General features: G+C 38.0%; 1 protein-coding gene across 1 annotated transcript in view; it reads right to left on the bottom strand.

Moving 5' to 3' along the window:
• LOC139742051 (protein O-glucosyltransferase 2-like) overlaps nucleotides 1–5,147 on the bottom strand; it is a 43,419-nt gene extending 38,272 nt beyond the window's left edge. Inside the window, exon 1 of the mRNA XM_071652610.1 lies at nucleotides 4,850–5,147. Within this exon, the coding sequence (XP_071508711.1) occupies nucleotides 4,850–5,061 (212 nt within the window). The 5' untranslated portion in view covers nucleotides 5,062–5,147. The remainder of the gene's footprint in view (nucleotides 1–4,849) is intronic.
• Nucleotides 5,148–12,141: the final 6,994 nt, after the last annotated feature.

Below are 12,141 nucleotides of genomic sequence, written 5' to 3'. Positions count from 1 at the left end.
ATAATCACTGCCCATTGGAACAAGCATACTAAGTTCCATGAAGATACCTTGAACCATTTGCGAGATATGGAGAAAAACATGAATTTTCAACTTTTTTTTTTCACAAAATAACCTGTGACCTTTGACCTTTGACCCCGTGATCATAAAAATCAAACAAAGTATTATCCCCCCAGGATATACCCTCATACCAAGTTTGATGTAAAACCACCACACGGTTCTTGAGATATCGACAAAAACAAAACGGGACGGACATACGGACAGACGGACGACCCGAAAACATAATGCATCTGGCCACTTCGTTGGCGGAGGCATAAAAATAGGAAAAATCTGATATCATCACTAGTGTACTCACCACACCCTCCTCTCCTTGGCCAAACTCTTTTTCATTGTTTCAAAAAATACCTTTCTCTCTCTCCTCCCACCTCCCTGCTCTCACTCACCCTCTTTCCACTTCATCCCTTGTTTTACACAAAAATATATCCAAAGCCATGAAGCCAGGCTGAACGTGAATTGACGTCAAAGGAGAGGCCTGACTATTAAACAATCTTGAATAATCTTTTTTTTTTAAGTTCCTCAGAGCCCAAAGACTCTGATATTTGATGAAGCATGAAATTACTACAATCACTCCGGTCTGGCACACGCCCCCTTGGCAAACAAAAGATGCGTATCAGTGAATCCGTAAAAGTCACAGTGCTCTGTGATAAAGTAGTGCAACATATTTGAGATACAAAATATTCAATGATTTGTAACAAAGAGATAACTGGTATTCTATAGTTCAATAGATATCAGTGCTATTCTAGGCACAAACTTTGCCATATTACCATGGAAACACACAATATACATCATTTATTCATTGCAGTTGGCTCTATACTTTTGCACCAATAGAAAAAAATTTAGTGATTTGGAGGGGTTTGTGAAAAGGAGCGATTTCCTTCAGATTGACATCAAACATGTTCCAAAATAATTCACTAATTTTGTAGTTTTATTTGTTGCTTACAATAATGCAACATATCAGACAATGTTGCCCACTTTGCAAGTATCGTATGCATTACTAATGGTGGTATGTAATTGACGACTAAATAATCCCGCCATGATGGGGATCTTTTTATTTCTCCATCTCCACAAATCTCCTGCCAAAGACGACAAGTTGCAACCACAATTATTGGTTTCCCTATTTGCATAATGTTCTTCAAATGTGTGGCTTGTAATAATAAGAAGCCCGTTTGCTTGTTGCTTCTTAAGATTTTTGGAATATATTGTACGCCAGCACTTTTAGCTCGAATCACCCCCATGGATGTTGGGATGGCAACAGATACACAAACAAGATGCATCTATTGCAGCTCAAAATGACTTGTATTCAAGACATTCTCTTAAGAGCAAACATTTAATCTCTGGAAACCAGAAAAGATCTCTCCAAGTTGGTCTCTTAATTCTCCAAACTAGTGAAGCACAACAAAAGTATAGTACACAACTTCTTTTTTACAAACCCATGAAGGTGCAAGAGTGAAAGAATTTGTTCTTTTGCTCTGTTAATGATACTTTTCCCTAAAACCGGTGAAGCAAAATAACAGTACTTCCTTTTTTTTTTCTTTTTTTTTCCTTTTTTTTTTGGGGGGGGGGGGGGGGGTATCTTTTGATGGTGAGAGAGTGAAAGCATTTGTTCTTTTGCTCTGTAAAAGTTATTTTCCTTTTGACTGCACTCCTGTTCTACTTTGCAGCCCAAATACAGTAATGAGATTCCTTTCATGATTTCTCTCTTTTAAGTTTGACAAAAGTCCAGTCCCAAGCATCATTGCAGCTAAAATTTAACAGCGTTTCAAATTGGGATGTCTACGTAGTGCCCGTATGATGCCTTCAGCCTTAAAAGGTCACAAGACAAACTCTGCAAAAGTTTCCATTTCCTACTGCAAGAATATAGAAGAACAAATTATGATTCAACAAAAAACAGCATTAAGTTTGATATTTGATCATCCTTGATAAATGTGAATACTTTCCCACAAAAGGAGATTGCAAATCACTTGTAACAATTTATCCTTTCAGTTGAAGAGTCATTAGCTGGGAGCTAGCCATTTGCAGGGAAGAAAGGCTCTGCAGAACAAAGAACCTATATATGCACATCTAAAAAAACATTAATGAATTTGAAAAAAAAAAATAGCCAAAAAAACATTCTGCCTACAAAATGAAGGAATGGTACATAAATCATACTGAATCTAAATTCAGATATCATGTTTTTGTTTTGTTTTGTTTTTTCATGTAAAACCCAAACCTTCTACTTTTGGATGAACAAAACACATACTGGTTGCCAGTGCTTGATTTCTCTTTTAAATGAAAAGAGATTAACTCAACATTTCTTGATAATCTAATAATTTCCATCAAGACTCCATCTAGTTCATAGACTCTTTAATTTTCGTGATAATTCCTGTATTTTGAAACCTCAGTGAGAGAGACTGAAAAAGCACTGGGCATTGTGGTCACTTCACATGAATGGAAGACTAACCCTGATTAAATCCTGATTGGCCTAGAATACAAACGGGATATTACTTTATGCTTTATTTACGATCAAACTTTTTAACCTTAAATCCTGTTCTGTCCACCTATCAATTTCTTCATTAGTTCCTTTGACACAAGCAAGAACAAGATCTAGAAAGAAACAACAGACCAGTCTAGGTCTCACCTATAGTGAGCAGCACACTTCATCTTCATACAATTGTAGCACTCAACCTGATACAAGCTACTTATAAAATCTTGAGATTCGGTGACTGCTGCAGATCCCCTTGTCAATGTCCTCCAAATTTGGGGTATTTGGGCCCTTCCCTACGAGCCCTCTGGTCCTGCTAAGTTTGATAAAAATCTAGATACATTCCTTTATGTGTACCAATTTTGAGTTTAACAAGATGAAATGTCATCACATAAATTGTGTTATTTGGGATATTTGGGCCCTGCCCTAGGGGCCCCTCTGGGAGCCACCTGAATTTGTACAAACTACAATCCCTCCCCCCCCCCCCCATGATTGCCGAGTTTGTCAAATCCATACCAGTTTTCAAGAGGAAATTATGTTTCTTAAGCATGACGCACAATGCCCGATGGATACCAGATGGTGAACGATCACAATAGCTCTCTTGAGCCATTATGCTCTCAAGTGGGCTGAAAACAATATCAGTGTTGCTCCTTCATTACATGTATTTGTACTGGCACGACAAACCTAAAACAGATGCAGGACATGGTGAATGTATTAAACTCCAGAGTGCTCCGTTGTACACAGTACAGGTATGGTACATTGTATTACCGGACAGCATGGTAATTCCAGACGCACACATTTCTGCATACTAATGACATTCAATACATGAGGGACCTTGTACACTAGCCTCAAAGAGCGTTGTATGGGCTGAAATTGCAAACAAAAATGCTACAGACAATGCAAATATGTAAAAATGCTAAGAAATTCACACTTCACCTCAGATTTAGATGAAGATGTCAATTTATCACAGGATAAAATCCTCTGAATTGTTTGAAATGTTGAATGTTAGACCTTTTACCGTACCTGTACAATACGAAATTTGGGCCTTATTTGCAGATTTATTCTTTATCGTTCACCTGGTAATTAACAAATGTGTACGGTGAATCATCAGTATGAATTGTGATTCTGGTGCAAGGACAAGATATGAAAGACGTTGATTATTCCACGACAAAAATTGTGTCCACTAAAACAATTTTTTGGAGAGAGCTATACTCCAAGTCATACATTTTCCAAAAATGGAAGTTAATAATTTTTATAATTTTGCTGAATTTGTAATTTTCAGGACTTTGTGAACAACTGGTGCTATGGCTTTGGCAGCAATTTCATCTTTTGAGAATGGAATCAAAGAAGTACAAGTACATACCTCCTTGATAGAATTCAGAGGTCCGCGAAAAAAAAAAAGCGTCCTGTAATATGTGATCCATTCTCTTACCGTGGGAGCAAACGCTTCACATTTGGACTGGTCACAGTTAGAATGTCAGCATTCATGATTCATGCTTAATTCAAATTGATCACACAAGAAGCATGCTTCTGATTGTTAAAAGCTACATTTCTGAACCGGGTTTTATTCTCTGATATCAATTTTTTGCTCAGTTTGACAGCTATTTTGAATGAAAGCTTGGCATGCCTCGGCTTTTAAGAAAACCCCAAGTGATCACTAATGTGACGTGAGTAATGATGTAAGTGGCAATCAAGGCTATGGACAGCTTTCTAAGTAGGGGAATGTCACTCAACATCAACAGTATGTCTATAGATCGAGCAGGGTTGTTTATCGATATTGTCATTACTTTTCATTAATTCATTTCAAATAATAATGAAGTTACACTATCTTATCCCATTCCCAAATTACTGATTAAATTCATAAGGGATTGTATAGTTTTGGTTGAGACCTAACCTCGGGTTTCTAACATTTTGGGGTGAGATTACGAGAAACCTCTGTGATGAAATATGAAAGAGCATGTGATTCCAAAATGAATTCAACATTTAGATCTATTTGATGAAAATTTATTTTGAAATGGCTGAGATACCAAAAACAGCAATTCTAATAAAATGTGGGGCCCAGCTTTTATTATGATCGCTTTGTTTAACTTTATTTTTGGATGTCTCAGCCATTCCAAACCCGATTTTCATCAAATAAACTTTGAATTCGTCTGAGAAAGGTACGCTTTATACTATTTACAAACGGTTTCTTGATACCGGGTAAATTATCTCGCAAAAAGTTAAAAGCCCAATTCTCACCTCTACCAATAGAGTCGTCTGTAGATCTACCATCCCTTTAATATTCCGAAAATAAACTACACTTTTGTACTTAGATCTAGATAGAGTACTTACTTGTTATTTTCAAAATCCACTGCTTGAATGTAGAAAAATCTAGCAGGGACTACAAAATCTTTTTCCAAGCCGGGACCGAACACCAGACTTTTAAACGGACAGGCAACGCGTTCCCTGTCGTATCCAGTCACCACATCCTTCACAGCGCAGCAGACGAGGATCAGGCACATGAACACTACCCCCGCCAGACTTTCGGCAGCAATGCGGACCATCTCGCGTACAGTTTTCTTGCTGCCTCTCGCCGTCAAAGAACTGTCAGATTGTGTAGCAGCGTTCACAAGAGACTGAATTCAATGCATCAATGTGACACTTGTCTGCAAAACGATCATCGCTGATTAGGGTGACCGCCAAGGCTAACTTTGATGGTATGCATTCAAACCAAATAGTTTAGCACTGTGAACTGACGCTGTATTTTCGGCATTATCGTGATATAGTCCCCACCTCGGGTATAACGTCACCAGTGGGGACTAATAGAATCCCCCTTGCACACAACTGTACATGTAAAATCTCCCTGTGCTGCGCTTGTCTGCTCCGGTTTTACTCCGCTCTCGTCTTGATTGGTCACCTCAACGCGCACGGGAGTTCCGTCTTCACCATTGGTCTTCACACTCTCTGATCTCCGTGTATCTCCGTCTATTATGGTCGTGATATAGTCCCCACTCTATGGGAAACTGTGTGCGAATTACACGGTGATGGGGACGATTTCACGACCATAAAGTAGCTCCTCCCTCTGTTATGCTCGTGATATAGTCCCCACACAACGATAAACTGTGCGTGTTTCGAATGGAGATGGGGATTATTCCAACAGTATTATACTCGTGATATAGTCCCCCCTCCACAGGGAACCCGTTGCGTTATATATGGCAGTGGGGACAATTTCCACAAGGTTTATCTTGCTTGGATTTATCGGACAAATGATTGCTTTGTTGTTGTTGTTGTTGTTGTTGTTGTTGTTGTTGTTGTTTTTGTGTGACTTTCAATCATTTGGCCTTTTGCGCGTTTATATTGAAATGAATGCGGGCTCGGCCGCGGCCGAGCCTCGCACTGTAAACGAGGTCATAATCACGAATTTCACAAGGTTTATCTTGCTTGGATTTATCGGACAAATGATTGCTTTGTTGTTGTTGTTGTTTTAGTGTGACTTTCTGGAAGTTCGAATTGCCTCTCGTCAATCATTTTGCTTGTCATTTTCCTTTTCTATGTTCTACCGATTTTTGTTTACATAATATTGTGACTTCATTTTTTTTCTTCTTTACACGTTTAGATCATTGTACCGGATTCCTCTTTGAGTGGAAGAATGAGAGAGAGAGAGAGAGAGAGAGAAAGAAGAGAGAGAGAGAGAGAGAGGGAGAAAAAAAAACCCTGACTCAATTACCGCCAGAATCCATTTACTACACTGAACTATGTGATGAAAACAAGTAGCCTATGATATATTTTCAGCAGAACAAAAGTACCGTACCTCTAGTTAAAAAGAAAAAAAAATGTAACAATTAAGGCATAATGTTGAGAGGCCTTTGTCCAAAGCAAACGATTTGCTTATTGATAACGTTTTCCCCCACTTGCATACTTCACGTATTATTTCACATGATAATATATTTGTCATGCGAATTTTTTTTTTTTTTTTGCGTTTTCATGATTTCACTAGAAAATTAATTAAAATGCAACTATGTAATTAAATACAAATCCCAAATCAAATGCAGGTGTATGAAATCACAACTCATTTGCCTTTAAAGACAACTCTAGAAATAAAAAATGAAAAAAAAAATCGCTGTATTCAAACGCAAGAGCGTTGCAGAGATGTACGTTTTCATACGAAACTATAGAAACTGCGTTTAAAACCATCCCTGAACATACGGAAGTCCGTTATTGTTGAAAAGACTTGCATTTTTTTTTATTTACTAATTACTACTACGTAAGAAACTGCGTTTAAAACCATCTCTAAACATATATATACGGAAGTGCGTTATTGTTGAAAAGACTTGCATTGTTTGTTTTTTTAAATCAAAATAAATGCAAGTCCATCAAATCACACGAAACGCTGTACTAGTATTTCAACGGAAGAGCACAGCCGCCAGAGAAGACTTGCGATTTTGTACGAAACTATAAGAAACTGCGTTTAAACGCATCTCCAAACATCAACGGAAGCAACTGCGTTATTGTTGAAAAAAACTTGTATCAATTGTTTTTTTTTTATTTCGTACGCAAAATTAAAAATCAAGATCCATTCTGAAAATCAAATGCAAGTCCATCAAATCACACGCAACGCCAGGCTTGCGTTTGAAATCATATACGAAACTATAAAATTGTAGGAAACTCAGTTAAACTCAGTTGCGTTCAAACGCAACTGTCCATATTATGCAAGTCCATCAAACCACACGCAACGCTGTATTTAAAACGCAAAAGTGTTGCAGAATCTCGGACTTGCAGTCTTTGTACAAAACTAATAAAAGTCTATACGGAAGTGCGTTATACATTGTTGAAAAGACTTGCATTATTTTTTTTTTTCGTAATGGCTACAGGAACTTTCGCCGTGACCGAAGTTAATCTGCACTAGCACGGGAAAGAGATCGCAACATTTACACATTTCAAACTACCGAAACGCATGCTGTTTCATGAAATGTCAATGAAGAAAAGGTAGCAAGTTATTGTTACAGTTCGCTATGCCGAAGGTTTAAATCTCAGTCCAAAGTTATTAGTCCGACAATGGAAAGATGTTTGTTTTTTTACGAACTAGTAATCCGAAAATTGTCGTTTTCAGATTAACAAACTTGACTTTTTTTTTAAATTTCAGACGGGCCTGCACCGTACAGCGCGGTTAAATGTTGCGAATCGGAGCGCGAGAACAATTCATTTTCCGAGTATGGCAATAGAAATTTATAAGCAAAACAAATATGGCGACTTAAGGAAGGAAAATCACACATATTATTTCAACTCAGTCGGCACTGAAAAATTATCTCGACAGATTCATACGAATTCACACGCATATCTTCGCCGCAACGCACAATGAATATAAATCGCAATGGTACTTGCAATTTGGGGAATTTGCGTTTGATCTTTCAAATCAAGTTTAAAACGTAAAGTGTCTAGAAACGGGCACAGGTTTCCGATCCCGTTCTCTCAAAATCTTTCTAGAGATTTTGGAATTGTACGTTGTCGTCACTAATCCACGCGAGATTTATGCATGAACTAAAACATTATTGTTGCTAATGTCGGTATTGGCATGTTTTGGCGGCAAAAGGAAGGAGAGAGATTTGAGTAGCGATCCGCATTTAAAGGCATTGTGGAAATTGTCCCCACTGACATACATAACGCAGCCGGTTCGCCGTGGAGGGGGGACCATATCACGAGTATATATACTGTTGGAATAGTCCCCACCTCCATTCAAAACACGCACAGTTCGTCGTTGTGTGGGGACTATATCACGAGCATAACAGAGGGGGAGTGGCTACTCTATGGTCGTGAAATTGTCCCCACCACGTGTAATTCGCACGCAGTTTCCCATAGAGTGGGGACTATATCACGACCATATAATAGAGGGAGATACACGGAGATACGCAGTACTGTATGAAGAGTGTGTGTATCACTTTAGCGTGTGTTGTCTCACGGCTATTGACCAATCATGACGTCAGTTGCGTCAAAATCCGCAAGACTGGTACAGCTGTACACACTACGCAATACGTGCTACACTCTCAACTAGGTAGGTACTAGGTGGGATTCTAATAGTCCCCAACGGAGAGGTGGGGACTATATCACGATTATGCCGTATTTTCGTTCTTTGGCCGTGACAGCACTGTTGATATATTGCATTCATTTGTTTGGTTGAATGACCACAGTCAACCTGCAATGCTAATGCATGCATGCACGTGCTGTGTCATGTCAGCAGCTCGCAGTAGTAGCAACAGATGGCATTGTTTATGGAAAGCCACAAGAACCATTATTGTAATCGACACAACAAACGGGCTTGCGGAGAATTATTGCACACGATGATCTTCATAACACATATTTAGCCTGTCTTAATTGAATGAACGAATTAAACGGGTTAGGGGCGGATCCAGGAATTCCGTAAAGGGGAGGTGCCTTTACAAAATTAAAGGGGGTGTACGCCCCCTATTTATTTCCTTTTTATTTCTTTTGTTATAAAAAAATATATATATAAATGGGGCGCGCGCCCAGTGCGCCCCGCCTGGATTCGCCAGTGCGGATTCGACTGTTTTGCTGGTCTACTTATTGTTCCTGAAGTAATTTACCCAGGACCATCCTTTTTTGAATTCGTTACTTGGAGAAATGAGAAATAGCAAGAAAATTTAAAATCTAAAGTGCAATGGTATCGCGTTGTTTGAAGGTATGCATGGTGATGTACTAGAAAATGAAGAAAAGAGGTTTGCGGTAACACCATGTGTATTATACACAGTCCTTGCAGGGATAGTAACTGTTTCAAAAAAAAAGAAAGAAAAAAGCTAGAAATATGAGAGTGGAGGAGGGAAGCGACATAGGGAGTGTGTAAGATAGGCAAATAGTGAAAAGTGAGGGGCAGCTGAAAGATGAAGTTGTACTAGTGGAAACAGGAGACTATAAAGGGGACAGGGTGAGTTGTAAGGAAGTAAAGAGTGAAATCAGGTAATTATATTCTGAAAGCGTTGTATAAGGAGAAATATTAAACAGAAAGAAGGGTTAAGAGAGTAGTTAAAGGTTGGAAAATCGTGGAGATAACAGAGAAGTGAAATAGCTGTGACATTCCGACAGATTTCTCACGAGACGAATGTAAAAAAAAAGGTGATCCACAGGCTTACAAGCTTTGTTTTTCACTATAGTGTAGATCATTCTTTTTCATAGCTTTATTTACCTTTGTCACTATTAAATACTGCAACGTGTATATGTGCATTGTTTTCTCGTTATATCAATTTGTACGTATATTTTGAAGTATGATTTGTACTTCTTGCAAATTGTAAAGCAAAATGAATTGCTCAAGTACATTTGTATTATTTTTTGTTTGTTTGATAGAAATATAGCATAATTGAATTGAAATTGAACTGAACTTTTAAGTTTTATCTTTCACTGTTAATTTGTCTCTGTTTGTCATATCAATCTCTTGTATTGCCATTCTTTGCAGTATTGATATATTTTGTATAGTAACGGCACATAATCATTCAGTGCAAGTGTACAAAGTGCATTGTTATATAAGTTTGCCTCGTGGAGCTGGACTCTGACTTTTCTGTGCATGAATAACGAACTTTTGCATACTTCAATGTGCGTGAAAACATGGGAACGAATTGTTATACACGTTTGAAAAGGTCATTTGATTCATCCATTAAGGCGTAAACGTATATGAATGTTAGTTCTATTCAGACAAAATGATACCAGTCAGAGATTGGATGTGAGCTATATATCGTTATTCTCACCCATATAGATACACTGTACGATGTGGCTGTAATTATGTCGTTCCGTATATTATAATAATATTCTAAGTCTTATTCTTATTTTTTTCTTTTGTTTTTCCCGATTTCTTTTTCTTTTCTTTTACTTCCTCTCCCCTTTGTACCTTGCTATTTTAGCGTTCATTTCGTTTCGTCATTAGTAGGCCTATACTTTGTGTCCTATCTCCATTGCAAAACAAATTTGCATTGGTATTTTTTCCTGGAAACCGCGTTTACAAGCTTTGCTTTTGCGGTTTCTTCATACTTCACATGTTATAGAGAATTGTCTTATTTATGTACATTATGTATGCTGACACACCATAACCCGTTTTATATCATATTTTGTATCTTGCTTGTTTGTATCTACTTTGTTGTTACTTAGTATACTGTATTGATGTCAAGTGAAATATGAAATTAAACGTGCTGGAACTGTTCGTTGTATTTTGAGTGTAAGACCAGTGCAGTTTCAGTAATTCAATTCAATATACAACTTTGCCGCATGTTTGATAATAATATTCATTATCAAAGCAATACCAGACGATCGAAGGATGAAATTTATGGCGCAATCGACAGAATAACTTGTCGTATCTTTTGCACTGCTACTCTAAATAAGACTAAAAAGGACAGAATTAAACAAAACAAAGATGACCGATGACTTACAGCAATACTGAAAATCATGAAGAAATTCATAAAGCCAAACAATTTATCTCAAGTCTTCTGAGTAAAGATTTCAGGGTCAATGGAAGTTTTGTACTAAGTGAAATGAACGTTTTGTCCTAAGTTGAACGTAAGCTGTGTTAAAGTAGTTTGACTGAGTTAAATATTATAACAGATCATTGTTTTTGAAGACTATGCAGAATTTTTTAACCGTAGGATTTCCAAAGTATTTTGCGAAAGTCATGATCACTTTTTATCTTTAATAAACCAGTATAAAACATTCTGTTCCGTCCTAATCATCCTGTAAATCCCGCTTCCTCGATTATGATATGTACACAAATAGTGGTCCTAATGACTTTCCATAAATTTCTAGTGCTGAAGAGGTGCGTTTTGTCCGCACGCTAAATAAAGTCATCAGCGTGTGCGCGCACGACAGAGGATCGACAAAACTCAGACCCAGTTTGGGTGCTAGCGCTAGTAGCCGATAAAATTGTACGGTAGTCGTGGAATTATCGTAGGGTGTTTACCGTTGAGAGAGTGAGAGAGTCCACGAGCGGAGAGCTCGAGCGCGATCGATCGGTAATCGATCTTCGAATAGCGAACAACGAATGAAAAAGAAGTAGGGTCAGGTACTAGTATACATTTTAGTGGTCTTGTCGAGAGTGCAATGTTTGATTTTCTGACTTCGTTTGACCGCATCTTTTTATGCAACAGGGCCGACCCTGGTCAGATTGTAAAGGGATACTATCTTCAATCAAACGAGCGCATCAGCTTCTTTTTCACTATATAGTTGCAGGCATCAGTCAATCAGAGAATTGAGTGTTTGGAGACTTATGCTTGATTTTCTGACTTATGTTTGATCTCAACTTTTATGCAACAGGGTCCAATAAGTACAATACACTTTCCAACTGTTTACCCGATAACTATCGCCTTTTTATGATGTTTTCCATGCCATATATTATGACATCACTCATAATGACAGCAAAGAGTCAAATGACTCATTAATAGCATTAGGATTGAACTGTTCCCAACAAATTTCACACTCGGTTTAAGGCATTAATGATACGCTGCATCAGTTTCTGGCGCTGATGTACTGTTGGATGCTTATATCACGTGCTCATCCACTGACATTAAGATAAGTGCAAATATTAGCCTATTAGGTCTAACATGCTGTCAATCCCTTGTTTGAGGCGAGACCCCACTTTCTACGAAGCTGATGGG

This window comes from Diadema antillarum, unplaced genomic scaffold, assembly GCF_040938485.1.
Source record: "Diadema antillarum isolate AM-2024a unplaced genomic scaffold, OU_Dant_1.0 seq00000975_RagTag, whole genome shotgun sequence".
NCBI classification, from domain to species: domain Eukaryota; kingdom Metazoa; phylum Echinodermata; class Echinoidea; order Diadematoida; family Diadematidae; genus Diadema; species Diadema antillarum.
The sequence above is the reverse complement of the archived record's forward strand: the minus strand, read 5'-3'. Positions and strand labels throughout refer to the sequence as shown.